The 27,908-nt window shown below is 48.0% G+C and overlaps 1 protein-coding gene and 1 long non-coding RNA gene across 2 annotated transcripts in view; one reads left to right on the top strand and one right to left on the bottom strand.

Annotated features, from left to right (window-relative positions):
• The window catches only part of Itpr2 (inositol 1,4,5-trisphosphate receptor type 2), a 391,521-nt gene that overhangs the window by 336,479 nt on the left and 27,134 nt on the right, over positions 1–27,908 (top strand). The window contains exons 53-55 of the mRNA XM_050164739.1: positions 4,801–4,931; positions 6,643–6,808; positions 19,074–19,234. Coding sequence (XP_050020696.1) covers positions 4,801–4,931; positions 6,643–6,808; positions 19,074–19,234 — 458 coding nt within the window. The remainder of the gene's footprint in view (positions 1–4,800; positions 4,932–6,642; positions 6,809–19,073; positions 19,235–27,908) is intronic.
• The window catches only part of LOC126515230 (uncharacterized), an 831-nt gene continuing 738 nt past the window's right edge, over positions 27,816–27,908 (bottom strand). The window contains exon 3 of the long non-coding RNA XR_007595779.1: positions 27,816–27,856. This is a non-coding gene — a long non-coding RNA (uncharacterized lncRNA). The remainder of the gene's footprint in view (positions 27,857–27,908) is intronic.

The raw sequence follows: 27,908 nt of genomic DNA, 5'->3' as shown, positions 1-27,908 counted from the left end.
CTGTGTGAGTTTAGCCACGTAAGTAGAGAGAAAGCTGGAGTCTGGTGTTTATTGTGCAACATGTGTCTTTTAGACTTAAAAATAGCCTTCCTCTGTCTAGGGCAGGGATGCAGTTCTATTTTGTGAGCTGTGGTGTGCATTGTGAGGGCCTTGCTTGCTGTCTGTGGCCAGAAGGTGCACACCGCAGAAGGTCCAGGCACACAGTACCTGCAGAAGAGCCGGGGACAGCTGGCAAACAGCAGTGGCCCTGGGAAGCCTTCTATAGATGCAGGCCCAGGCATTTTCCCAGCAGCAGAGAACTCGCAAGACAACTGGTAACTAATTCAACTTGAAAAACACTCCAAAAATTTTGTATTTCACTTGCTTCAAGCCTGCCAGAATCTGAGATGAAAATACTTACCTAACCCCCCACCCCAAACTGACTTTTCCAGAAAAGCTGAGCTTTGTTAAGATGATACTAAAAGTATAATCACAAGTGTTTTGTGAGTCAATGCCATTTGCACGTTCAGGAGAATAAAAAGCTCGCATGTGTTTAGCATATATGAGACCAAGTTTAATCTCCTGGTAGCCTCCTTTAATAGAAAAGATTGGAGGTTAGCAGCAGAGATTGTGAAGCTAGTACATGCTACATTTGGGATTTCCACTGGATAGCAAGTGTTTTTAAAACACTTTTCTAGTCACACACACACACACACAAAATTTCAATCAATGTTTCTGTAACTGGCGGGTCGCCATTAAAGTTTTAAGAGGGTCTGAGCCACACTCAGATTTGCACGTGAGTCTCAGCTCCAGGCTGCTGTGTCTATGGGGGTCACAAACAACAAATAATTTAATTATTGAAGCATAAAAGGGAGACATCAATAAACACTTAGGTTCAAGCATGTCTGTATTTTTAAGATGTATTTACCTGTGTATTTGTGTGTTGGTGTGAGTGTATGCCAAGTCAGAAGAGGGCTCTGGATGCCTTGGGGCTCAAGTCATAGGCTTTGAGAGCCGCCCTGCATAGATGCTAGCAACTGAACTCTGGTCCTCTGGAAGACCAGTAAGTTCTCATAACCACTGATTGCCTCCAGCCAGAGCCCAGTGTTTTCTTATGTAGAGTAACTCTCCGAGTAAGAGAATAGCTTCAGGTCCAGGAGGATAGGCTTTTATTCCTTTCCTCAGGTGGGACTTTTTCTTACCATTAATTAAGGAAAATGGTTTTTCTGGTGGTCAGCTATAATCACATAACCTCACATCACTCATATGTCAGATTGGTCACTTGTGTTAAAACAATGACTTTTCATGAGATTAATGGTTACTGTAAGTGGATAATTGGTAGTTTGTATTCACTGAGCCCTAATAATGTACCAAACACTGTTCTAAATTCATGTGTGTGTGTGTGTGTGTGTGTGTGTGTGTGTGTGTGTGTAGGTGTGCCCCTGCCTTTCCATTGTGTTCAGGGAATGTTTTAGGCCTGACTATGCTGCCCAGGTCCTTCTTTAGATACTCAGTGCAGAGGCCACTGCCTTCAGGATGCCCAAGCTGCTGGGTGTTTACTCACCTGCTGGCCCACCCTCTTGGGGACCATAAGGCTCCTGTAGGCTGAGATGCTTATACCTGTATCTGCTTTTCCTCACACAAAGCTCGCGTTGTATGAGAAAGATCAGCTTGTCACACAAGTGACCACAAGGTGGCACTTACCTATGGGATCCCTGAATGACTTCTTGAGAGTGGACTCGTGTCAAACAGTAGAACCTTTTAGTAAAGTCACAGAGGCTGCTGTGTGACCCTGGCATGCCTGTGTGGCTGCTCATGGAGGCTGCTGTGTGACCCCAGCATGCCTGTGTGGCTGCTCATGGAGGCTGCTGTGTGACTCCAGCATGCCTGTGTGGCTGTTCATGTATGACCCCAGCATGCATGCGTGGCTGCTCATGCCTGTGAAGCTCATGGAGGCTGCTGTGTGACCCCAGCATGCCTGTGTGGCTGCCATTGAGCGAGACGAGTGGGTCAGTGCACTGACCTGACGTGGGCATCCTCCTGCAGTCTTGCTATATGTTTGTAGTCAACTAAATTTTGTAAAGTTTTATTCATCTGATTTTTATATTTTAAAAACTTGAGTAACTCTGCCACACCACTCCTCTACACTTCGTTCTTGTCAATTGCACAGTCGTGGCCTTCATTGTGACATTTCCATGTGGGCATTTAATGAGCTTGAGCTTGGTGCATATTTAATCCCCATTTCCCTTTCTTGGCTCCTCCCCCACAGTCCTAATAGTCCCCGGCCCCTTTGTAATTTCATGTCTTCTAAGTTATAGATATGAGAGAAAACAAACGGCTGTTGTCTGTGTGAGTCCTGTTCCATCCATTTTCCTACAAACAATGTAATTGCTTTCTTGTTTATGAATGAGTGAAACTGTTGTGTATACAAACCACATTTTCTTTTGTGGGGTCCTTCGTCTGTGATATGTACCCAGGATGCTCCTGTCTTCTGGCTACTGTAACAGTGCCCCCGTGAACATGAGCATACGTTTCTCTGTAATGAGCTGTCTTTGATTATTTGGAATCTGAACCAGAAGTAGTAGAGTTGGATCCTGTATTGTCTCAGGTTTTAATTTTTTGAGGAACTTCCATGCTCATATTATATAGGGACTGCATTAACTTACATTCCCACCAGCTTTATAGAAGGGTCACATTCCTACACACACACACACACACACACCCTCACTACAGTTGTTGTTGGGTTGGTTTTTTTTTTTTTTTTTGAGTCTTGATGGCAGACATATGATATGGAGTGAGATGGGACGACAATGTAGTTGTGATTTGTCTTTTTCTTGTGGCTGGTGGTGGTGGCGACATTTTTGTATGTGTTCTTGGCAGCCCGTGTGTTTATTTCACCGTGGCTAATCACATGTGTGGTGTGTAGTAGGAGGCCACTTGTTCGCTTCCCGGCTGCCCAGACTCCCAAAATAACCACACAGAAACTGTATTAATTAAATCACCTGCTTGGCCAATCAATATAGCATATTCCTAGCAAACTCTTAAATATTAAATTAACCCATTTCCATTATTTTATATTTACCACGTGGCTGTGGCTTCCTGTCAAGGCTCCAGCATGTCTGTCTCTGGTGGTGGCGCCATCGCTTCTCTCTGACTCCACCTCCTTTCTTCCAGCATTCAGTTTAGTTTTCCCCCACCTATCTCTACCCTATCACAGGCCTAAGATAGTTTCTTTATTAACCAATGGCACTCACAGCATGCAGAGGGTAACCCTAGCTCCCAAACAACCTCATTTCCTGTCACTTCTGCGAGTGCCCACCTAATTGGCACATTGTGGTCTTCAGCTGGCATCTGCTTCGCTACACCCTTGTGCTTGCCAGTTAATAAGTGAACGTATCCAGTGTCCTGCAACAGTTGTTACTCGTTTGTTTTGATTGAAAGCCCAACTTTGGCAAAGAAGCAGCGGCTCTACTCCCAGTTACCTCCCTCCTGGAATCCTGAAACTCTGTGGCAATCTCTTTAGGTCTCAATCCTTTCCTTGTTCTGTCCTGCTGATCTGTCACTACCACAAAGCAGCCCCAGTCCATGTTGCTCCTCCCTCCCCAAATCCCTTCAGATTTCCAGGTCAGAAATCTGGTTCACACAATCTGTCTGTCTCCGATGCTGTGTGTGTGTGCCTGTCTCTGCATGCAGCCCTCCTGCCAGGGTTATTCCAGCATACTGTAAAAGGAGCAACATGGACTCATGTAAGACTATCAGGGTCCCTCTTCCAAAGGATAAAAAATAAAATCTGCTCGGAAGAGAGAAATCCGCCTTCTCCTAACAATGCCTGCACAGTTTGTTGGCCTTACGTCACTCAGAGAGGCAGATTCCCTTCCCCAGGTCAGTGGTTGCTTTGACATTCCTGCCTTGACCTGCAGACCTTAGCCCCAGGTCCCCAAATCCCCTGAGGTGAGGCTCTTTAACTTTGTAACAAAACCAGCCTTTGCCTTTCTGTTCATTTGCTAACATGACTGAAGTCTGGTTGTCATGGCCAGCGAGCAACAGTCCTTGCTTTAGTGGTTTTATGTTTTCTGTCTGGATCTTTCAGCACACGGTCAAGTCTCTTGTGTCTTCTCCTTCTTTTTTTTTTCTTTTTTTCTTTTTTTTTTTTTTTTTTGGTTTTCCGAGACAGGATTTCTCTGTGGTTTTGGAGCCTGTCCTGGAACTAGCTCTTGTAGACCAAGCTGGTCTCGAACTCAGATCCTCCTGCCTCTGCCTCCCAAGTGCTGGGATTAAAGGCATGTGCCACCACCGCCTGGCTTGTGTCTTCTCATTCTTAAGCAGGAATTCACCTCTAGTTCCAAGCGGTCCCTCAGAAAGCTCTGAAACTTACTCCAAATAATGACAGAATTGTCACTCACCCAAATGTAAGCTCCTATTGTGGGCAGTTCTAACATGCCTGGCATGGTGCTTGGCCAACCCTCCAACCTACAGCATTTTCCTCCTTCTGTCTGAGTTGCTTCATAGCCTGGTTCATCCGTCTGTCTACATCTCTTTGCAGACTGGCTAGAGAACTGGTCAACCAGCTTCCAATACAGTCAGACATCTGAACTTTGACCTCGTCACACTTTACCTTTCTCTCCTGTCATTTTCCACCAAGCCAAGAAAAGCAGAATTTCAAAATATTATGTGAGTGATCTACACATGTCAGTCACGTGTGTGTCAGCCACATGTAAAGTAGATGTCACGTGACTTTAAAAAATTATGTCTGGCGCACTAGAAGCAGATTCTTGGGCGTAGGTAATAGTGTGTTCTCAAGACTCTTGTGTGTTTCTGCAGCTGATGAAGGCAGTGAAGATGGAATAGAAAGGACGTGTGACACCCTGCTCATGTGCATCGTCACGGTGCTCAACCAGGGCCTCAGGAACGGCGGTGGAGTAGGCGACGTGCTGAGACGGCCCTCGAAAGATGTGAGCACAACGGCCTCCCCTCTGTCCTCCCTTCATGTCTGTCCTTCCTCCATTGCTTCCTCCTCCCCCTCAGCCTCCCTCCCTCCCTCCCTTCCTCCCTCACTCCTTCCATCCACCCTTTCCTTCTTTCCTGAATTGGGGATTGAACCTATCAACATGATATATCCCCAGACTTCTTTTCACTTTAAAAAAAAAAAGATTTATTTATTATATATACAGTATTCTGCAGGCTAGAAGAAGGCGCCAGCTCTCATTACAGATGGTTGTGAGCCACTATATGAATGCTGGGAATTGAACTCAGGACCTCTGAAAGGGCAGTCAGTGCTCTTAACCCCTAAGCCATTTCTCCAGTCTCTCTCTTTTTACTTTTTAAACTTTGAGATTAGGAGTTTCACTACATTGCCCAGGCTGGTCCTAAACTCACTCTGTAGCCCAGGCTGGCCCTGAGGAGGCCTCCCGACAGGCCCATAGCCCATGAAACACCTTCCTTGCCAGTATTTACAGTATGGTTTTGGTTTCCAGGGCTACAGTGACGTTTGCCTTTGAGGTGTAAAGGTGGCTGTAAAACCAGTGAATTGCACAGTGGAATCCCAGAGGATCAGGGGTGAACCAAAAGGCTATGGCTGTAGCTGGGCTCCAGTCTGAACTGCACATTGTGCCACGGCAGCAAAAGTATGGCCACAAACTCTATAGGAGCTGATTGTTAAATAGAACACAGCAGCTCGGCTGCCTGTGTCTACAGAATTCCCAGGTGCATGGGTTTCCTCTGCTCTGCATAGGAACAACCGCCACTGTTTACCACGATGAAGGCAAAGTGTGGATGAGTTCTCACAGAACTTCAGACATTCAGCTGAAAAGGCGAGAGCGTTTCTCAGTAACTGTGAATGTTGAAGCACCAGGCTGGAAGCCTGAGAAGTTTTCTTCTGCAGCCCTCCTGCCATGTAATGTCCAATCATCTTGTTATTAAGCTCGGCTCTCATAGGAGCAGCTGGATCCCTTGGTCTCTGGTGTGTGTTTTACCATTGCAGACCAGACAGGATCCACAAGAGCTGTGTCCTTGTCAGAATAAGGACAGAACTGACTGCAGAACTTGAGAAAGCACCAGGGTTTCCTCAACTAACCTTGGGATTGTGTTTGACCCCTTTCTGCTTGATGTCTGGGGAGACCTGCATGATTGCTTTTCTCATCCATATGTTAAAAATGCCCAAAAAAGCAAATTAAGGAAAGAAGGGTTCATTTTGGCTCACATAGCTTCTACCCCCAGGAAGCAGAGAGTGAGCAGGGGCAGGTCTGGTCTATAAGGCTTCAAGACCCACCCCCACTGACTCACTTCCTCTGGTGAGGCTCCACCTCCTGAAGGGTCCACAACCTTCCCAAACAGCACCACCAGGTCAGGACCTCATGTCCAGACAACGTGAGCCTGTGCAGACGATTTGAATCCATCACCAGTAACAACACACGAGAAAGTGTTGTCCTGTCTGGGTTAAAGTGAATCAGCTCCAGAGAAACAGAGGAATTCTGAAAGCAGGCTTCAGGCATTCCCTTAACTGGAGGGGAAATAAGGGCAGAGAGAGGTTTCACTTTCCTAACAGGCAGCTGTTTGTGGTCACTCAGATATCTGTCGATTATCTGCTCTCTGCCGGACAGCATGCTAACGGGACCGCCGTGAAGTGCATGTGTATTCTATGTGTGTTTTGCACTTCTGTTTCAGGAGCCCTTGTTTGCTGCCCGGGTGATTTATGACCTCCTTTTCTTCTTCATCGTCATTATTATCGTCCTTAACCTGATTTTTGGTGTGATCATTGACACCTTTGCTGACCTCAGAAGTGAGAAGCAGAAGAAAGAAGAAATTCTGAAGACAACCTGTTTCATCTGCGGTAGGTGCCCCCACCCCTGTTATGGTGAGAGATGGGTAAATTGCCCCCAAGATGCAATAATGGATAGACAAACTGCTCAGCAGAAAAGAGGGATGAAAATGATTTCCACTTTTCATGCTTTAGGAAAAAATATTTTAATGTGAAGGCTGGGTAAAATCCAGGTTGCATAATGTTGCGTGAGACTGACATTCTCTGCTTCCATAAATAGATGCAAGAATCACCCCAAACTCTGCTGCCATTATCTCTGCGGTTTATCTCGTCCTCTGACTGTAGAGTGTGCTGCCAGATGCAGGCGGTTCCACCAACTGGCAGACGAGTTTTTCATCACAATAGCACATTGAGTATATTACAGAGTGACTTTTATTTTGTTAGATTATGAACCCAAAGATTCCACTCATTGGCATCACCATTTTATATTCAAAACTAGGCATTATCCTACCATTACGGCTGCACACACACACACAGAACATGCATTTCATGGAACATACAAATACTATAGAACATACCACACTTGTGTACATTATACACCTGCCATACCCCATACCCCCACACTAGATACAACCTACTACAGGCTGCATACACACACACACCACATATACTGCACATGTGTGCACACACATCCTTTTCTTCTGCCCCATAATTGTCTCTCAGGCAGAACCAACTTTTTCTTCATGGCCATCTTCTCTCAATTTTCCCTTCTCTCTACCCATCATCCCTCTCTGGCTTCACCTGCCGCTGTGATCCCTCCTCTGAACCCCAGACTCACACTCGCCCCTGCACTCTCCTGTCCTTCGGTCTTCACCACAGTGTCTACCGTCTAACTTAAGCCGGGCCTTGGGGAGGCCTTTCTCTGCCTCCATGGCTTTTCTCACTTTGTTCCATTCTCCTCTGCGGCTCCTTCCTCCCGCTGAAGGTGAACCTGGGAATAACGTGTCATAATACGCACGCCCTAGGGAAGAAGGCATATTAACCGTGACCTGTTTCAGCATTTGTGATCTGTGCTGAAACAGTCAGTCAGTCAAGTCAAACAGACAGACAGACAGACACACACGCAAGGGAGATGATAGAGAAGTCTGGTTTGCCGAAGGTAACAAGAAGATAGACACTTCTTTTTTTATTGATTTTTATTGAGCTCTACATTTTTCTCTGCTGAGGGAAATGCAGACACCTGGGAGTGGGGTGTGCGTGCTCTGACCTGCTGGTTCTATCAAGGTGGGATGTGCTGTTGCTGCTAAGGTCATAGGACAGATGGGTGCTGGCCCCTGGATTCCAATCAGGTCATGGTGATTTCAGGAGCAGTTCTTTTGTGTTCCACCTTGAGGTCAGCCCAGACTGACACAATCCCAGAAAAGGAGTGGATGAACTAAGCCTTGCAGAGACATGCATGCTAGACCAAGAGCCTACCAGGAGTCTCCCTCTGGGTGATTGGGCAGAGCCAGGTGGAGAACATTTGACTGGTGTCGCAGCACCAAGAATCCTGTGCCTGTGAGCGAATAGGAAGGCGCCTGAGGAGCGCCTCAGGTCCCGTGAGCTGTGAGAGACTCCCTGAGTCCTCTTTTATAATGGCGGCGTAACTGTTGACCAGAGCACCGTGAAGAGAGCCTCTGTCTGCCCCTTTACACGAAGGGAGGCAAGAGCTATGCGATGTGCATTGCTTCTGTGCCTTCATGGCTGGCGACATTGCCTCTCTTCTTCCTCCTCCTTCCCCCTTTCTCATGTTCATGTATACATGATGTGGGTGTCCTTCCGTATATGTGTTGCTTTTGTTGGTTAATAAATACAGCTGCTTTGGCTTATGGCAGGGCAGAATAGAGCCAGGCTGGAAGGGATAGAGAGAGAGAGGAGGTGGAGTCAGAGAGACGTCAGACAACTGCTGAAGGAGGATATGCTGGAACCTTACCCAGTAAGCCAGCCTCATGATAATACATAGATTAATAGAAATGGGTTAACTTAAGATGTAAGAGTTAGTTAATAAGAAGCCTGAGCTAAGAGGCCATACAGTGTTGTAATTAATATAGTTTCTATGTAATTATTTGGGTCTTGGCAGCTGTGAAACAAGCAGTCTCTGCATATATATATCCTTACATGTACATGCATACACACATATACATATGTACGTATATACATATGGAATATAATTTGTGACCAACTGCCAGAGCAAGGCAGGCCAATAGCATGAACGGAAGACTCTTGTTCTTCTGTTTGTCATTGGGCTGCTTGATGGTTTAGAAAGAGCAGGCTGCCCAGGGCGGAGCTCAGATTTGCTTGAAGGAAGCTGATGCCAAAGAAGAATCTCTTGTCTGTGTCTGGACAGGATGAGGAAAGTGAGATTGGGGTGCTACATCCACAGAGATATCCTGCGGCCACTCAGGAGTGTGAAGAAGAAACATGTGTAGAAACCTGAAGAAATACTCCTTCAATCCTGAGAGAGAACTAAACCCCTGTACCTTGGAAAAAATCAAAAACAAGCAAACAAAATGACCTAGTTTCTCTCTGCATGAAACTTATGGCTGTTTTTGCTTCTCCTCAGTGAGTTGTGTGTTGCCTCCCAAAGAACAGTCTTCTTCATCCGCATCTTTGGCTGTCAGAGATGCCCCATTCCTTCACGCTAGCTCTCTAGAAGAGGGGTTCTGATTTTGCATGCACCCCATTCCTCAGTGTCTCATCACCCTTCTCTGCCATGCCCATTTAACCCCACTTTGGCTGGGTACACACCCCAGCACCACCACTCCAGGCTTCCTCTTCTCTTGTGTTGACTAGACAGTGAAGCTGGCACAACCTCCTGGCAGCCACACGGACCCAGCCAAGATGCAGTGTCCTGTGTCTTCTCCCCCTTCCTCTTCTCAGCTCCAGATCCTGCCTGGCATATGGCAGCAACAGATCTCTGACTGCCTGAAGTAAGCAGGGCTGGAAGTCCTCCCTCCCTCACGCCAGCATCTCTCCTCCCTCCTTCCAACACTCCAGCTACCCTGGGCTAACAGATCTGCTTCCACAGGCTCACAGCGCATCCTGCCATGCATCCTCACAGCCACACACGGGCCTGCTCAGTGCTGCCAGGCTAACTTGTCCAGTACAAAAGCCATAAGCAACATGGTACCACCATTACTGTTAAGTTCTAGTTTTCCTGGTAGTGAAACACTTCACAATCTGGAACCCTTCTCCTCCTCCTCCGTTTCTTTCTTTTCCTTTCCCTCTTTGTAGATGGATTTTTCTTTGGGCCGCCAGCTCACAAAATATAACACGGAAACTTATTAATTATAAAAGCTTGGCCTATAGCTTAGGCCTGTCCCACTAGCTCGTATAACTTAAATTGACCCATTTCTCTTCATCTGTGTCTTGCGACGTGACTTGTGGCTTTTACCTCTCCTCATGCATGTCTTGCTCCCTCTGCATCCAGCTGGCCACCTCGCCTTTCTCCTTCCCTGAGCTCTGTCTGTCAAGAAGTCCCACCTATACCTCCTACCTAGCTATTGGCCAGTGAGATATTTGTTAAAGCAACCACGATGACAATGACTTGTCTTTACACACTGTAACAAAATATCTCACAACACCTCTTCCCCTTCTCTCCCTTCCCTCTTCTTCCCCTTCTTTAAGGTGTTTTCATCCGTTTTCCTCTCATTTGTGTTTCAAATCCCAGTCTGAGTACGTTCCTCACCGTTCCCACTGTAGTGAGAGGATGTACTGGCTGAAATCACGCCCCTGAGAGCCATGGAACTCCATCCTGTCTTTAAGGCACAGCCCCAGTGTAGGATTCATGAACGCTTTTCAAAGTCTCACTCAACAGGATAAACGCGAGTGCTCCTGAATGGCTGTTGTCACATGGTGCTCAGTGGTACGTGTCTGCCTCTGTTTGATACCGTGTACCCTGATACTGTAGAAAGCCTATGAACTCCCTAGTCAGGTAGACACTACCTTCCATGGTCCTGCACCCAGACGACGTAACCTTGGCCAAACTTCTCGGCCTGGGCTGTTCTTTGCTTCTCTGGAATGAGGAGAGTCTACGGCCCTGCTTTGAGGCTGTGCTTGTTTTAATTGAGATCTTGTTTGTAGAATCCTCTGCTGCTGTGAAAAGGTGAGGAAGTTAATTGCTTCCATGTTTGTGTGGGGCTCGTTCATCAGTACCTGGTAATGAATGACTAGCCAGTAAATTAGCCCCAACACTTATACGGCTGGTTAGCTACACAAAAAGAGCAGCTCAGTACCGAGTCTATCTGTACTTCATGTCAAAAACCTAGGTGCAGATAGGGAGATAGCCCAGAAAAGTGCTTGTCACACGAGCTGAAGACCTGAGCTCAGATGTTCGCACCCACATGGAAGCTGAGCACAGCACTGTAAGCCTGCAACCCTTAGGAGGCGAGGCAGGCATACTGGGGCTCGCTGGCCATCCAGTTAGGCCTCAAAGTAAAGAAGTGATTGAGAAAATCCCTACATATACCTCTAGCCTCCACATGTGTGTGTATGTATGCAGCACATGACTACACAAACAAATCCTAGGTCTACTGATTCCAGATAGTTCCAGACTTTGCCACACACTGGGTATTGTCTCAGTGGTAGGACATTTCCCCAGATACAAGTGATGGATCCAGAGGTCCAGGGTGATGCTGTATCAACCAAGTCTATATTGATTTTCTGGAAGCTTTGTCCTTATTCAGAAGACTGAAGGATCATTTTGTAATTTAAGCTTAGAATAAATCTAAGCCTGTTGTCCTCTTGTCCTCCTGCATGCTCCCTTGGGCACGCATGCCACTCCAGAGCATTGCATGAGTCACCTTTTCCCACTGCCCTATTACAGGTTAAGGGATGGTGGAATCACTACTTTAGTATTCTGTTACTTGGCAAACAGGAGGGGCTTGGCCTTCATTCTGGAGTTTTCCTTTAATGCTCCCCTTTTTAGTGACTAGCTCTATTGTGATGTAATTCTCATACCTTAAAGCTCGCCCACTGAAGGTCTACAGTGCAGCCCCTTTAACCTATTCAGAATTGTGTGTACAACTTCTCCGTCTTCAGACATATTTCTGCCCCTTCCCCCAGCACCCCGCAACCTCTGTCCACCATGTTCTCGGCAGCCTCCCTTCGCCCTGTGCCCTGGTCAGCCACTGATGTCCTCTCTGCCTCTGTGCCTTTGCCTGCTTTGAAGATTCAGTCAAGATAATCCGGTCTTATGACTAGGTTGATGCTTGTGGTAGTTTCTTTTCTCCTGGCTGACGGAATATCTGACATACGCAAACAGCGGCAGGAAGTGTTTCCTTTGGCTCACGGTTGAGCAGATAGCGTCCATCGTGGCGGGAAGGTGGGCAGTGGCCAGTCGTAGGAGTCCGTGGTGGCTGTGGGAGGCTTTGTGCTCGTGTCTCAGTAGTCTGAGAGGAGAAGGTGGGTGTCAGCGCTCATCTGACCCTCTCCTTCCCCTCTTCATTGGGTCCAGTTCTCCAGCTAAAGGACGGTACCACTCACATCATAGTGTGTCTTCCTTCCTCAGTTAAGCCTCCTGGAGGCAACCCCACAACACACACACATGTGTGTCTAACTGATGACTGAGGCTTTTGTATTTTACTCTGTGTGTGTGTGTGTGTGTGTGTATGTGTGTGTGTGCATGCGTGTGTGTAGTTTATGTGCCCTGTCTGGGGACAGAAGTCATCAGAGGCCAGAAGAGGCATGAGGTCCACTGGAACTGGAGTTACAGGCAGTTGTAAGCTGCCATGCGGTCCTCTGCAAGAGCTGTGAATGCTCTTAACCACTGAGACATCTTTCCAGCTCCCCTGGCCTTTGATTAATTCAGTTAGACTGAAGTCAAAATTAGCCACCTTGCTCTGCAATGCCATGCATGAGTGCTTTAAGCCTTGCTGTTGAACAAAGTGTTCTGTCAGATGCTGAGACCGTGTCTCCTTTCTGCCCATTATTGATGGGCATCTGGGTTTTTTCAGCTTTGGAGTGGCAGTGACTGTGGTGTGGTGAGCATCCTTGAGCAGGTGTCTGTGTGCGCATTCCTCCTTCATGATCTCCTGAGCCATGCTGGGACTGTGGATTCTTTAGAAACGGCCCGTTTCATAAAGCGGCTTCCCTTTATGAAACATTTCTTTAGTAGCCTGAGGGTCCAGTATTTCCATCTCCTCCCCACGTTGTCATTATCTCCTTTCAATCTTAGTGGAAGAACATTTTACTACTGAATACTCCTAACTCATCCAATCTCTGTTTCATTAAATGCCAACCACGTGTCAAACGCTGATGTAACCCATTGGGGCCATGTGACGAGCAGAGCACGGATATCTGTAGTGGGAAACACGACAAATATCAGGCGAGGTTTGGTAGCACGTGCCTGCAGCCCCCGGTGAGGAAACGGATGCATCACAATCATACAACCAAGGCCAGCCTATTTTACATAGCAAGTTCCAAGCCAGCCAGGGCTAAGTAGTGAGACACTGTCTCAAAAACAAAAAATAAGGCATGAAGTAGTAAGTGTAAATGTGTGTGCAGATCCCCGGGGAAGCACACTTCTTCTTCCAGTCTGGTCTGCAGCAGGCGCTCCCTGGCAGGCATGGTTTCTGTTATCTGGGATTTGAGGTCCAGTGTAATTGAACAACTTCCACACTGCTGTTGTGAGCCTGAGAGAAGGTGATGGACGACACATGAAAGGAGGGGATGGTGACGGGGTGGTCCAGAGTGCTGGGAACCGGGAAAAGGGGCTGTGTGTGCGGGATGCTGTGTCTCCAGTGGGAAGGTGCTGTCTGTGTGCTGGGCACTGCTCACCTTAAGTCACTGCCAGTCAGAGTTCAGCAGAAATGTCCATGAATGAGTTAGCCAAGGACACCATAGTGAAAGAGTTCTGTGGCCATAGGAAATACTAGCTATGGCCCCGATGAAGGGATTTGTCTATGGAATAGCAAGCAGACCAACATGGCTGTTAGGCCCCAGCAGGGAGACATGAGGGGGTAAGATCAGAGCAGCAATGAGGTCAGGCTACATGGGAGTTAGCACATAAATGTTGCATGCGACGCATACAAACTAAACAGTCATTCCTTGTGTTTAATTTTCTCATCTCTATAAATGAACACGTGGCGTACTCTTAAAGGAGAAGGGGTTTACTTGGGCTCCTAGTTCAGAGTATGCAGACGATGCGCATCATGGCGGGCAGCACACACACAGGCACCATGTCCTGCCTGTGTCAGAGGGAGATTGCTGGCTCACACCTTGGTAGAAAAGGAAGCAGAAGACAAAGAACCCTGGCGCTCAGCTGCCTTCTTGTGTCTTGATGCCGTCCTTCTCGTCTGGCTGTGGGATGGTGTCTCCCACACTCAGCAGAGGTTTCCCCATATCAGTTAGCCCTCTCTGGGAACAACCTCACAGACACGACCAAAGGTATGCCCTAGGCAGCACTTGATCCAACCAAATTTTAATCCAATCAGAAATTTTGGAGCTGGAGAGATAGTTCAGTGGCCCAGGTTTCAAGCATGAGACCTGAGTTCAAATTCAGCACCCACATGAAAAGCCTGGCCCAGCTATACACAGGTTTGTTAACCCCAACTTCATGGAGACAGAGACAGGAGAGGTTGGGTTGCTGGCTGTCAGTGCATCTCCAGCTTCAATATGAGAGCCTGTCTCAAGTGAATAGGTCAGAGCAGAATAGAGTAGGAGTCCTAAACCCCGCCCCCACATTATCCCATACTATCATATGGAATTTAGCTGTCACTAGACATCTATATTTCATCTAATATTTGTATAAGCCCTTCTTACAGGCTATTGTGAGGGGCTGTTGCAAGAGCCATAGACAAGGGGGAGCCTCCACATTGTCCCAGTTTCTAAGTGTCGCTGTAGCCTCCGTGCTGAGAGTGGAGGACACAGGTGGACACAGGCAGGCCTGGGCAGCTGGCGAGATGATCCACCTGTAAGGGTGGGCAATAGCTGAGACCACAGCTTCAGCAGAGAAGGCATTCAATCTAGACACAGGTGGATATGTGCTGAAGGAAGAAATAGAGGTATTTCAACGTGGATTAGGTGTGGCATGTGAGAGGCAGAGAAAAGTCAAGCATGACTCCTGGGCTTCTGATTGGACAACCCTGGAGTGGCCACTGAGTAAGGAGAAGGAGGCTGTGGAGAGAAGGCACTGGAGCCCATGTCAGACATGCTGAACTGGTGTCCGGTCAAGTGAAATGAGGCACAATCACCAGATGGTTGATTTTATACCCTCTCCATTAAGAAAAACTCCAATAACATGATTTAAAAAGTCAACCCATCACTGGGGACAGATATTTTAAAATGTATTTGTTTTATGACATGTTTAAAGGTTCTTCATGCCTAAGAGGCCTTGAAATGTGTACAGGGAAGGAGTAGCCAGGATTGAAATTTAGTTTCCTGGTATCTTCTATGCTATCTGAACAGCAAAGATGAACTCAACCCTGTAGACAAAAGTTTCTGTCCAGCCTGGTCCCACAACCATTCAGTCCCAAAGAAACACACAGAGGCTTATATTAATTATAAACTGTTTGACCTATTGCTCAGGCTTATTACTTTCTAGCTCTTACAACTTAACCTATAATTCTTGTCTATGTTAGCCATGTGGCTTGGTGCCTTTTATCATCAATAAGGCATTCTCATCTTGCTTCCTCTGCATCTGGCTGACAACTGTGTCTCTGCCTTTTCTCTTCCCAGAATTCTCTAGTCTGTTTGCTCCACCTATACTTCCTGCCCTGGCTACTGGCCAAGCAGTTTTATTAAGCCAATATGAGCAACATGTCTTTATAGTGTACCCCAGCACCGTCCCACAGCAGCTCCCTGAGATCCTGCTTCCCACTCTGATGACTTATTTTTCCAGAGATGCTTTTCTTCATCTCCACACACGCACGCACATAAAGAGAAACACCTGACTACTCAGCTCCTCCCCACCAGAGGCTGGAGACACAGATTAGTATGTTGGATAGCTTTATGTGACAAGCTAGGGTCATCTGAGATGAGGGAGCCTCGATTGAGAAAATGTCTCTATAAGACTGAACTGTAGGCAAGCCTGTTAGACACTTTTCTTAGTTAGTGATTGGTGGTGGAGAGGGCCTAGCCCACGATTGTTGGGGGGAAACCCCTGGGCTAGTGGTCCAGGCTTCTATAAAAAAAAAAAAAGCGGGCTGCACAAGCCATGGAAGCAACCCAATAAGCAGCATTCTTCCATGGCCTCTGCATCAGCTCCTGCCTCCTGTTGCCTGTCCTGTTTGAGTTCCTGTCCTGACTCCCTTCAGTGATGATCTATGATGTGGAAGTGTAAGCCAAACAAACCCTTTCTTCCCCAGTTTGCTTTTAGTCGTGATGTTTCATCAGTGCAATAGAAACACTAGATAGGACGTAAATTGGTAGCAGGAGTGGAGTGTTGCTGTGACAGACCTGACCATGTGTTTTGGGTACTGTTGTGGAAGAGCTTTGGAATGTTGGTCCAGAAAAGCCATTGACTGTTGAGAGCTAAGTGGCCTGTTCTGTGGGAGCCTGAAATACAAGAATTTGAAGTCAATGTAGATGATGAGGCCTGGCTTGTGAAGTGTCAGAGGGAAGTTAAAGACTGTTGGAGCCTTTTGTGATTTTGATTTACAATGCTGTGGTTCTGGCCAGCTAGGGTTGAAGAAAGAGCTGTGATTAACAAGAGACCAGCACCACTAAAGTGAAATCTTTGCTTTGCTGGGACAACTGATGCTGGTTAGCTAGATATGAGGAAATAGCAGTGATTGAGGAGAGACCACCATCACTGAGGTGAAATCTTCAGGGAAGTGTTTCCTGAGAGCACACAGAAGCTGTGTTCCAGAGGCAGCCAAGGTTGTACTTGGTAATGTGTAAAAGTCCCCCAGGTGCTACTGGTTTTGAAGGCAGGAAGGGGTAATGGGGAGCAGCTGAGGCTGGCAATAGGAGAGGCCTGGAGAGGGCATTGGAGAAGCTACAGCTCAGGAGCAGTGGAAGGCCCAGGATTGAAAGGTCCTGCAGGAATGTTGAGGCTTGACACCAAGAAGACAGCCCAGGATAGGCTGTTGGCGAAAGTTCAGTCCAGTTGCAGCAGCACGGCCCAGGAGTTTGGAGATGCCGGGACAATGGGATGGCCACCAAGAGCAGCAGCAGCAGTGGAGTGGAGCCTGCCCCAGCTTAAAATATGAGCTGTGTGTGCTGCAGAGGGTGGGGCTGAAGAAGTGACCCAGCCCTTTGAAGGAGCCCAGAGGATCATGAATGAATCTCAGACTCTGGATATTGAGTTGTTTTCACTACTGGAGTTTGGTTTTGCTTTGGTCTGATTGTAACTATGCCCTGGCTCATCCCTCTTGAAGTAAGACTGTATTTAACTTATTTTTTATTTTATAGGAGCCCACAGTTCAGAGACTTTTGATTTTAAAAGAGACTGTGGTTTCTTTTTTTTTTTTTTTAAAGAGGTGGAACTTTAAGCTGTTTGCATTTGTAAGGCTGTGGGGTATTTAAGTTTGTAAAATGTTTTGTAGCGTGATGTTTATATTGATGTGTGATCTTGGGAATGAACAAGAAAGGAAAGGAAAGGCTGTGACTTACAGCGATGCTCTTGTGTTATTGACACAGGATCGGTTGTTCTGTAGAGGGTTTTTTGTTGTTGTTGTTGTTGGTTTTTTTTTTTTTTTTGATTTTTCGAGACAGGGTTTCTCCGTAGCTTTTGGTTCCTGTCCTGGAACTAGCTCTTGTAGACCAGGCTGGCCTCGAACTGACAGAGATCCGCCTGCCTCTGCCTCCCGAGTGCTGGGATTAAAGGCGTGCGCCACCACTGCCCAGTGTTCTGTAGAGTTTTATTTCAATTGTCACAAGCTAGAGTCACCTGAGAGGAGGGAATCTCAATTAAGGAACCGCCTCCATAAGATGGGGCTGTTGGCAAGCCTGTAGGGCATTTTCTTTATTAGTGACCAATGTGGGAGGGCCCAGCCCATTGTGGGTGGTGCCATCCTTAGGCAGGTGGTCCTGGGGTCCTTAAGGAAGCAGGCTGAGCAAGCCACGAGGAGTAATCCAGTAAGCAGCACCCCCCCACAGCCTCTGCATCGGCTCCGACCTCCAGATTCCTCCTTGCTTGAGTTCCTACCCTGCCTTCCTTCACTGATGGACTATGATGTGGGAGTGTAAGCCAAATGAACCACTTCTCCCAAGCTTGCTTTTGGTCATGGGGTTTCGTCAGTCACTGTAACCCTGACTGAGAATTGAAGTAGCCACCCCGGTGCCCCCCAGCTTCTTTGAGTATCATGGAGTAGGGACCCTGAGGACAGTTCTTGTCCTGGCACGGTGCCCCCTGATTGTCTCTGGATCAAAGACTTTGTTGGTTGCAAGGGACTGCAGGTATTGGCTCAGCTGCTTTCCTTTAATCCAACGCCTTGATAGAAAGGAATCTTTCTTCTGCCACAATTAACCAGTATTTCATTTCTTCGTTGTTTTCTTTCTGAAATCTTTGTGTGTGCTTGTGCGCGTGCGCGCACACGCGCACCAGCCTGTATGAATGGAGATCAGAGGGCAACTTTGGAGTCATTTCTTGCCTTCCACCTTGTTTCAATGAGGGATCTTTCTTGTGTTTCTGATACCTGCAAGATTCCAGGCAATTCTCCCATCTCTGCTTCCCATCATGCAGCAGGAGTGTTAGTATTACAGGTGCGCTCTATTGAACTGAATCTTCAGTGGACTCCAGTAATCAAACGCAGATCACCTGGCTTGTGTGGCAAATGCTTTTCCTACCGAGCCGTCTTTCCTTTTCTTGAACAATCATCATTGTCTCTTTCTGTTATACTTTTGGTATGGTTGAATTTGGCAGTTTTAATATGGCTATATTTAAGGTTATCTGCAACTCTTACCTCTGTAATAGAACTGCCCATTCCCAAGGATCATGGGGGAGGAAAATAAATAGTTGGGGATGAGTCTATAAACCACAGCCTCTTTTATCTAGAGCTGTTATGTATTGCTTCTTTTTAAAAGTTTTGTTTGTTTATTATGTATACAGTGATCTGTCTGCCTGTATGCCTGCAGGCCAGAAGAGGGCACCAGGTCTCATTACAGATGGCTGTGAGCTAGCATGTGGTTACTGGTAATTGAACTCAGAACTTTTGGAATAGCAGACAGTGCTCTTAACCACTGAGCCATCTCCCCAGCCTTGTATGATTGTTTTAAATTCTAACAGTATTTTAAAGTGGTACACTCTTCCAGAAAGGAGGTTTGTTGTTGATTTTCAGTAATGACTGTGTTTTATTTTTATGCTAAGAAGTTCTGATTAAGTGAAAAATTACCTAGTGTTTCCTGTGTTTTGCAGGCCTGGAGAGGGACAAGTTTGACAACAAGACAGTCTCCTTCGAGGAGCACATCAAGTCAGAGCACAACATGTGGCATTACCTGTACTTCATCGTCCTGGTGAAGGTGAAGGACCCGACAGAATACACAGGGCCGGAGAGCTACGTGGCACAGATGATCGCGGTGAGTGCGGCTGGCTCAGCCACTCCTGATTCTCCAGCTGAGCTCATGTCGCAGCTCGGAGGCCTTCAGTGTCCAAGTCTCCCCTGCCCCCCTCTTGGGTGAGAGATATTCTGGCTCTGACTTTTTGTGAGCCTTCAAATAAGCTTGTCAGTTGCTGGAGAATTTCCACACTGTTATCATCCTTGTTATCTGATCAAATCTATGTCTCCAGCGCACGGATAGCATTCTCCCAGGGATGATCTGTGTAGTGAAGAGCTTCCCCTTGAAATCTCTGACCTCTGACCCCCTAAGCCCTGACCTCCAGTCATCACTGGACCTCTCAGTTCCCAAATCTGGAAGTTTCATATTGTCGCATGCAAATCGAAGAGTCATGCTTCAAGAGATTTCTTGAATTTCCAAAAACAATAACTCAAAAAGGCTTGTGTTTATGAATGTGTGTTTTTAGGTGAGCCTGGTGGGAGACCACTGGTTTTGGCTTTAGAGGAAGCTGACCCTTCTGCTCAGTCCTAAGTCCTGGTGTTGAGTCAGCAATGGTGACAAAGCGAGGTAAAGAGAGTGAGTTAAGGAGAACGAGGTAGGGAGAGGGACCAATAAGAGGGAATGTGGAGGTAAGGGGAGCAAGTAAGATAAAGAGAGGAGTTAAGGGGAGTGTCTCTAGACATGACCCTGAAGGAGTAGGTCACCTACGTAAATAAAAAAGACACAATACTGCCACAGCCTGCCCACCCATCTATCCATCCATCCATCCAACCTCCATCCATCCATCCAACCTCCATCCAACCTCCATCTATCCAACCTCCACCCATCCAACCTCCATCCATTCATCATCTATTTATATCCATCTATCCAACCATCTACCTATCATGTATCTATCTTTCTATCCATCCACTATCTATCTATTTGTCTGTCTGTCTATCATTTCAACTATCAATACATCCATCCACCTGTTCGTCCATCTGTCTGGGCATTGTCTTATTGAAAGTGTAGGTTGGCACAGTGTTGATTCTCTGACCTGTCAGTAGCTGTGTGTCTCCAGAAGACTGTGTGTAACTAGAGCTTTTATACCTTGGCATCTTCCTGGCATTTTCATCCTTGACTTCTGGTTATGACAGAATCTAGAATCTTGTCTGTTTCCCCACATTCACCTTTCTCTCCTCTTCCTTTCCTGTCTGTGGGGGAAAGGTACTGAATCCCCTTAGGGACTCTATCATGGCGTCGTTCATGCGTTCTGGACAGTGTTTCTGGGAAACATTTCCCATCTGTTGATTAGGAGAAGAGCGTCTGAGACATAGGACTTACGGGTGTGACCTCATAGCTGTACTCTATCGAAGTTGAGTAAATTTAATAATTTTATATTATCTGGCTTCTGTTAAGTCTTCTGTATGAAGTATTTCTGAGAACACAGTGCAAAGAATGGCATATCCCTCTCCGTAGAGCTCAGTTGTGGGGGAACGGCCAACTGAAAGTGGTGGTGTGCCATGTTTGCCCAGTCATGTGACGAGAACTTGTAGAGGCTGACGGTCACAGAGGGCATCCGATGTGGAAAGGTAGTTGGGAGTGTCTTGTGTGTCCTGGGGAGGACAAGGCAGGACTTGTGCGGTGGGGTTTGTCTGCTGGATCTGAGTGAGCTCTTGTGAGGGACAGCAGGAACAGCTGGGAATGAGTTACTCAGACCCTCTGAGATGTTAGTTAGCTGTCACCATCGGCGTGGCAAACACCTGATAGGTCTCGAAGGAAGAAAGGTGTGTGTGTGTGTGTGTGTGTGTGCCTATGTGCCTGTGGTGGGGGTTATAGGCAGCATGCATACATCCACACATGTGAAGCCAGAAGCTGACATCAGGTGTACCTGTCTTGATCACTTTCCACCTTCTGTTTGCTCTGAGACAGTCACTCATCAGATCTAGATGGGTGGTTTGAATGAGAGTGGACTCCATAGGTCTGAATACTTGCTCTGCCCTTGGTGGAACTGCTTGAGAAGGATTGGGAGGTGTGGCCTTGTTGGAGAAGGCGTGTCACTGGGGGTGGACTTAGAGGTTTCAGAAGTCCATGCCATTCCCAATTAGCTCTCTCTGCCTTGTGCTTGTGGATCCATGTGTAAGTTCTCAGCTGCTGCTCCAGCACCATGCCTGCCTGCCTGCTTCTATGCTCGCTACCATGATAGTCGTGGGCTCTAACCCTCTGGAACCATAAGCCAAATAAATTCTTTCTTCTATAAGGCACCTTGGTCACGGTGCCTTCTTACAGCGACAGAAAAGTAATTGCAACACTGAAGTTCACCATTTCAGCTAGACTGGTTAGTCAGTGCACTCCCAGGGTCCGTTGCCTCCGTCACGCCCCCGCCCCAGCACTGGAGTTGCAGGTACACATGTTGTCATGCCTGCCTTTTACATGGGTGCTAAGTCCTTGTTCTTGCAGACGGCAAGCGGTTTGCCTGCTGAGCCATTACCTCGCATTGAAAGATTGGTTTTGCTCATGGTTCCCCGGGTTCAGTCCACAACCACCTGGCTCTGCATTTGGGGCCCAGTGCAAGTGGAAAACTGTTCACCTAGTGGCCAACAGGAAGCAGAGTGGAACAGGCACCGGAAGCGGTGAGGGCAAGATGGAAGCCCTAGGGACACACCTCCTCCAGTGAACCTCACCTCCAGTAGTCCACCAGTGCATTAATGCACTCACTGGTCAGAGCCCCGGTGGTCGGATCATCTCTAGACAGGCCCACATGGTCACGGCCATACCCGCTTGCGCCCCTCCTCTCTCGGGTGCTTACCCAGCCAATCAAACTGACAGCCAAGATTGGTCACACACTCAGCCTCCTAGTTGCCCAGTTTCACTGCTCATAGTGGACCCACTTGTAGGAAGCTCTAAGAGGTGGCAGAAAAGCAGTCAAAATTTTGAGTAATGTATGTCAACATCTGAGTGTGGTTTCACTAGCCACAGAAATCCACCGATGATCACTGCCAAGAGATTGGTGTGGCCTAACATAGTATCAGGCTGTGGGGTGTGAGCTGCTGGGAAAAGAGAGCCCCAGAGATGAGTTTAACAGTGAGTGTGGGGGGGAGGGGGTGAGAAGGGGAGGAGGGCCAGACATCCGTGCACAAGAGTCTAGGCATGCCAAGAAAGGTGGTGTCTGTGGGCTAGGCCCTCTGTCTAGGGAAGAGACCCGAGTCTGAAGTGAGACTGGAAACGGAGCACGGTGAATTCTTCTGGATAGTGAAGTGGATGGAACCTCAGCTCTGCTGCGGGGATTGGGCATCCCGGACTTAGCTCTTACTCTCACCTAAAATGGGGAAACTGCTGCGTTCTTCCCAACGCACAGCAGTGTGTATGCTCAGCACTGCCTGGCACAATGACTGGGCCATTGCTCTTGATTGTCGCTGTGTAGTCCAGGCTGTCCTGGAACTCATGATCACCCCGCCTTCCTAACGCTAGGAGTTTATGTCTGTGCAGTCCCAGTTCCTGGCAAGCGTGGGGGCTTAAATAGTTCTCGTTCTGACAGCCACAGAGGGCGACAGAGGGTGGCCATCAGAACTGGCAGGCTAGCAAGGTGGGCAGAGGGGGGCAACAGGAAGAAAGGGACAGCTGGGACCCTGCTGTGGAAACTGAAGACAGACGCACCACAGCTAGATAAGTCTAGAAGGCAGAAGGCTCCAGGGGCTACAAATGTCAGTGTCAGAATTGACAGCCACAAGAAGCCGTGAAGAATGGGCAGGTGTGAGCTCTGGGCTCCATGAGGTGGAACTCTCTTCCTGCAGAGAAAGTCCAGTGACGACGGGCAGCCGTCTTCAGCCTTGCCATTCCGAGCAGCATTCTATCAGGCGGTCCCTCTTGATGTCTAAGTGTCACAGCTCTTTACTTGTGGTCCTGCCCCTGCCCCCTTATGTCAGAGCCCTTTTCCAGAAAATGGCTGAGTCTGGAAAACCGAAAGCCTGTATGTTAACACACCCGACTCAGAAACTTGGCTACTCCAGGCTTTCTGGGTTGCGGCCCTGTGGTCCTGACCCTCTAACACAGCTTTCAGCACTTACAATTCTACACTCACACCACAGCAGGCTCGTGGTGCTTCTTGGGGTTAGAATCAGAAAGCATGTTTGTGCCTCTGTGCCCGGCCAGTGACAGGAATCTAAAAGACTAATGAAAACGCGTCGGCCTTATTGCTTCCTAGCTCCGGAAACAAGCTTCTCAGTAACAGTGCGTGGACGTTTGAGTCGGCGCAAAGTGGACGCTCCTGGGACAATTAGGGAAGGTGTTTGTAGCTCAAGGTTACATGTGCACATTTTCTCCTGGCAAACAAACCTTTGTCTGTGCTCAGAGGATTGGTGTAATCACTGGGAGTGGAAAAGGAGAAGGGAAAAGGATGGAGCCTCCAGGAAAGTCAGGGAAGTGGAGCAGAACTCGGCGAGCTGGGTGAACATGAAGGAACTCCTGACCTGTCCTGGTGACAGCCTTTGCGCATCATCCGAGGAGCAGTAAACAGAACAGAGACTGTTAGAGAAGGCATGCCGGGCTTTTAGCTGCCTCCCCCCCACCCCCAACAACTGGGGACATTCTCAGCATCCAGTGTCATCTGTGGAGTTGTATTAGGGGCTTTGTGATATTTGCTACTTAATTTAACAAAGGGCCCAGGTCAAAACAGAGCTGCACACAAGAGGAGGTCCCTGTGTATTTAGAGGACGGATGTTTCCTGGTGCCCTTGTGGCATTGGCTGTCCCTGGGATCTCTTAGCTACCTGCCCTGTGACCGTGGTTTTTAGGGGCCACCCTGATAGCATATCACATGTCTAGGCTCCTTGTTCACTCAACTCTTAAGTAACAACTCCTTCCCGATCTCTGCAGTGTTGGCTGAGACATTTTAATTTGTAAGTTTTGGTAGCATAATAATCTATTTTAACACATACACACAAAAATTATAATTTTATCGAAGGCCTCAGCAGGGTATGTGGTGGCTCTTTGCTCTACACACTACCTGGGCAGTTGATATCTGAAATAAGTTTTAAAAACACTTTAGTAGACATGGGTTATCCCCAATATGCTGGCAACTATGCTAAAAGTTAGATGTTTACAGCTAAGTACGAAGCCATCGCTTCCTTTTAAGGAAACTTAAAGCAGTTTCTGAAGGAATAAGTGGAACAAGGAATTAATGAATGAGTAATTTCCTTTGAGCCCTCTGATGACTGGACATGATGTAAAGAACCACGCACCCACGTAGACACTCCAGGAGGTTGAACTTTGAACTTCTCTTTCCCTTCTTTAAAACCAGAAGGTGGAGACATAGCACAGGAGAATGGCATCCACACAGCCAGAAAGTGGCCTGTCCCCAGCCTGCTGAAGCCCAGCACCCCATCCCACACCCTTCTAAGAGAGGAGCATCTTAGCAGAGGAGCACGGAAGACAGTGGGTGGGGCCTTTCCGTTGAACTCTGCCTCAGGAACAGATGGTGTGATGGAGCTTCACGTTTGTTAGTTTCTCACTGTGCTGAGGAGATACCCACAGAGGAGGGGGTGGGGGGCTGGCTTCGGCTCATGGTTCCGGAAGTGCAGCTGTCACAGTGGCTTGTGGCAGTAGGCATGTGAGGCTACTTGTGCACATCTTGGTGGGTTAGGAAGCAGAAGAGGATGAACACAAGGACCTGGCCACCCTTTCTCTTTTTACTCAGTCCAGGACCTCCATCCCCTGAGGCGGGGACTCTCACACTCAGGGTGGGTCTTCCTTCCACAGATAACCCTCTCTCTGGGAATGCCCTCCTCACCCACCCAGAGTGTGTCTTCTAGGTCAAACTGAACAAGATGATGCATACACCATCACCCGTGGCATCGTCTTTCTCGTGAGACACAAAGAAAGCCAATTGTTCACTGCGGTAGCCACACAAGGAACCAAAAGGACGAATGGCTTTCCACTTCCCAGTGTTGATCTCCGAGTCTGCACTTGAAATCACTCTTGTTTAGTTAAGCCGTATTTGTGAGCAGTAACCAGCAAGGGCAGGGCATGTTTGGGTTCATGGAAGGCATCGAATTGTCTGAGATTTATGGATAGGCTGCTTTCTCCAGTGCCATTTTCCAACTGGATTTCTGCACTATTGTTATGTGTTATAATTATGAAATTATATGTTCTGATTCCATTCTTTTTAATCTACACTGATTATGTAATTGGATCTAATGAACCCAATTATGTAATGGCCTCATTTTTAACTAAAGCCTATTTTAAAGATTCGGGGGCTTAATAAGACACTTTTTACAATGTTTCCATGGCAAGCCAAGCCAAGGGGTCTTTGCAATTCAGAACACTCATTCAGGTCAGTGTGCACATGCCGGCAGCCACCTTGTTGGCTGCCTACATTGTAAGTGGAGACGTTCGTCTTCAGCTTCCGGAGGAGCTGCTTAAATTCCTGCTGGGGCTACACTGCCCGTAGGGGAGCCACCCAGTTAGCGTTCATTCTTCTTTTCCTCTTTGCATTCGAGCAGAAAGCCCATGAATGGCTGGCTGCCTTTTAACATACGTGTCCATCTCTAGATGATCCCCTTTGGCTGTTGTAAGACAGAAATTGAGTCTATAGCAGTGTGACTGCCTCCCACTGTGTCGACCAATGCTATACGTGAGGGTGAAGGATTTGAGCTTCAGAGTGTCATGGTGGATGGAAGCGGGCTGGGGGGGGGAACAGGGCCAAGGGCAAGGCAAGGAAGGTAAGGGCTCTGAACTGCTCCAGGGTTCTGATTGATCAGAAACAGCAGCTGCTGAGTCCGGGAAGGAAGCCCGTGGAAGTAGGGTAGTGGCACATTCTCTACCTCTGCTCTTGAATCTTCCATTGATAAACTATGTCTGGTAGATCAATCAGAACACAGACCAGACGCCAGGTGAACTGAAGGAAAACCCGAGGCCTCCTACTGTCCCTGACTGTCCTAGGGCAGGCATTCACGATGGGGAACACCTTCCTTGGAGTCAGGCTCAGAGAAAGAGGGAGAAGTGACATCTGTAGAGCTTGAGACAGTGGATAATTTGACAACGCAGTGTTCCATGTGTTATTTCAGCGTTCTCATGGTCCTGTCTCAAAAGTTAAACATGGTCTGCCTGTAAGTAAAGCCCCCTTGAGGAACTGCAGTGCAGATTCAATAAAATAACAGGTGCTAACGATTTCACAGAGACAGACGCCTTTGAGCCTTTACCAAGGCTGCACAACAACCAAGAGGGTCCTGATAGCTCTGCCCCATCGTACATTCAAGGAGGCTGAAGCTTAGAAATGACTTGCCCAGTGCATCAAGGGGAGCCCGAGGGGTGCTGTGCCCACAATGCACCCCCCATAGGAACAGCCAGCATGTCTTGGTCAGGACCTGCTTCCTCTGTGAGCAAGCCAGCCCAACTGTCCCCAGCAGCACACATGGCCCGGCACAGAGAGGAGCAATTTTAAGAATTCAGTCCACAGGGCAGAGAGTAGAGCTGGCTGGGAGACAGGAAGTCAGATGACAGCCCTGCAGTGGCAGGGAAGCCTGAGAGGAATTCTAATAAGAAGAGAGAACTGGCTCAGAGCTGTCTGCTGAGGGAGGGCTCCCAACAAGGGCAGAAGCATCCTGACTGCAGTCATGCTGGCACAGGCTGTCTCTGTCCCTTTGACAAGGGTTTTCTGGGTGGCACTCCGCACCAGACCATGACAAACACATAATCAAACACTTGCACCCTCCCACGATGTAGTCTACAGATTCACAGTCTGACGAGGGGTAGGGCAGACTTGCCAACAGGCAGAGAGAACCTAGAACAAACCTCGTGAGTCTCTGCTCCTCCAGGATGCGGTTCCTCCTGAACCTCCCACGCAGGCTGGCCGCAGCCTCACGAGGTTCTCCTCACCTACCCATTGTCATAGCCGGCTGCACTTCAGCAGTCTGGCCTTTCTGGGTTTGTTTCTTTGTTTACAGAACACTCTGCTGCCACTTGGCCAGAGCCTTGGCACTTGTGTGCAGTCAAGGCCTTCACAGTCCCCAGCTCCTTCACGTTGCCAGCATTGCCTGCCACCCTCCCTCCATCCCACTGTCTCCTCTGACCTGCGTGTGCACACACATGTGCATGCATACTCACACACACACACACACACACAGAGGAGGGATACAAGAGCAGGAGAGAGGGGGAGAGAGAGAGAATAAATACAATTTTGAAAGAAAACATCTGTGACCTGTAAGAAATGACAATACATCTTGGAAGTTAAAAAAAATAATAAAAATATGGAATGGTTCATTTTCCCAAAAGCAAGAGCAGGAGCACATTGAAGAGACGGGCACAGGGATGAGGAGTTAAAAGGCCCTGATGACCCTGGAGCGTCTGTAGTTTTCCAGTGTGTGCAGTTGCGGGTGTTGAACAAGAGAGGGGCAAAGCTGCAGGGCCAGTGGTGAGGAGACGGGACCACCTCAGGCCGGTGATGGGGAGACGGGATCACCTCAGGCTGGGGGTGAGGAGACGGGACCACCTCAGGCTGGTGATGGGGAGACGGGATCACCTCAGGCTGGGGGTGGGGAGACGGGATCACCTCAGGCTGGTGATGGGGAGACGGGATCACCTCAGGCTGGTGATAGGGAGACAGGATCACCTCAGGCTGGGGGTGAGGAGACAGGATCACCTCAGGCTGGGGGTGAGGAGACGGGATCACCTCAGGCTGGGGGTGAGGAGACGGGATCACCTCAGGCCAGTGGTGAGGAGAC

This window comes from Alexandromys fortis, unplaced genomic scaffold, assembly GCF_014885135.2.
Source record: "Alexandromys fortis isolate MF-2015 unplaced genomic scaffold, M_Fortis_MF-2015_v1.1 scaffold_153, whole genome shotgun sequence".
NCBI classification, from domain to species: domain Eukaryota; kingdom Metazoa; phylum Chordata; class Mammalia; order Rodentia; family Cricetidae; genus Alexandromys; species Alexandromys fortis.
This window is presented reverse-complemented; position numbering and strand designations above follow the sequence as displayed.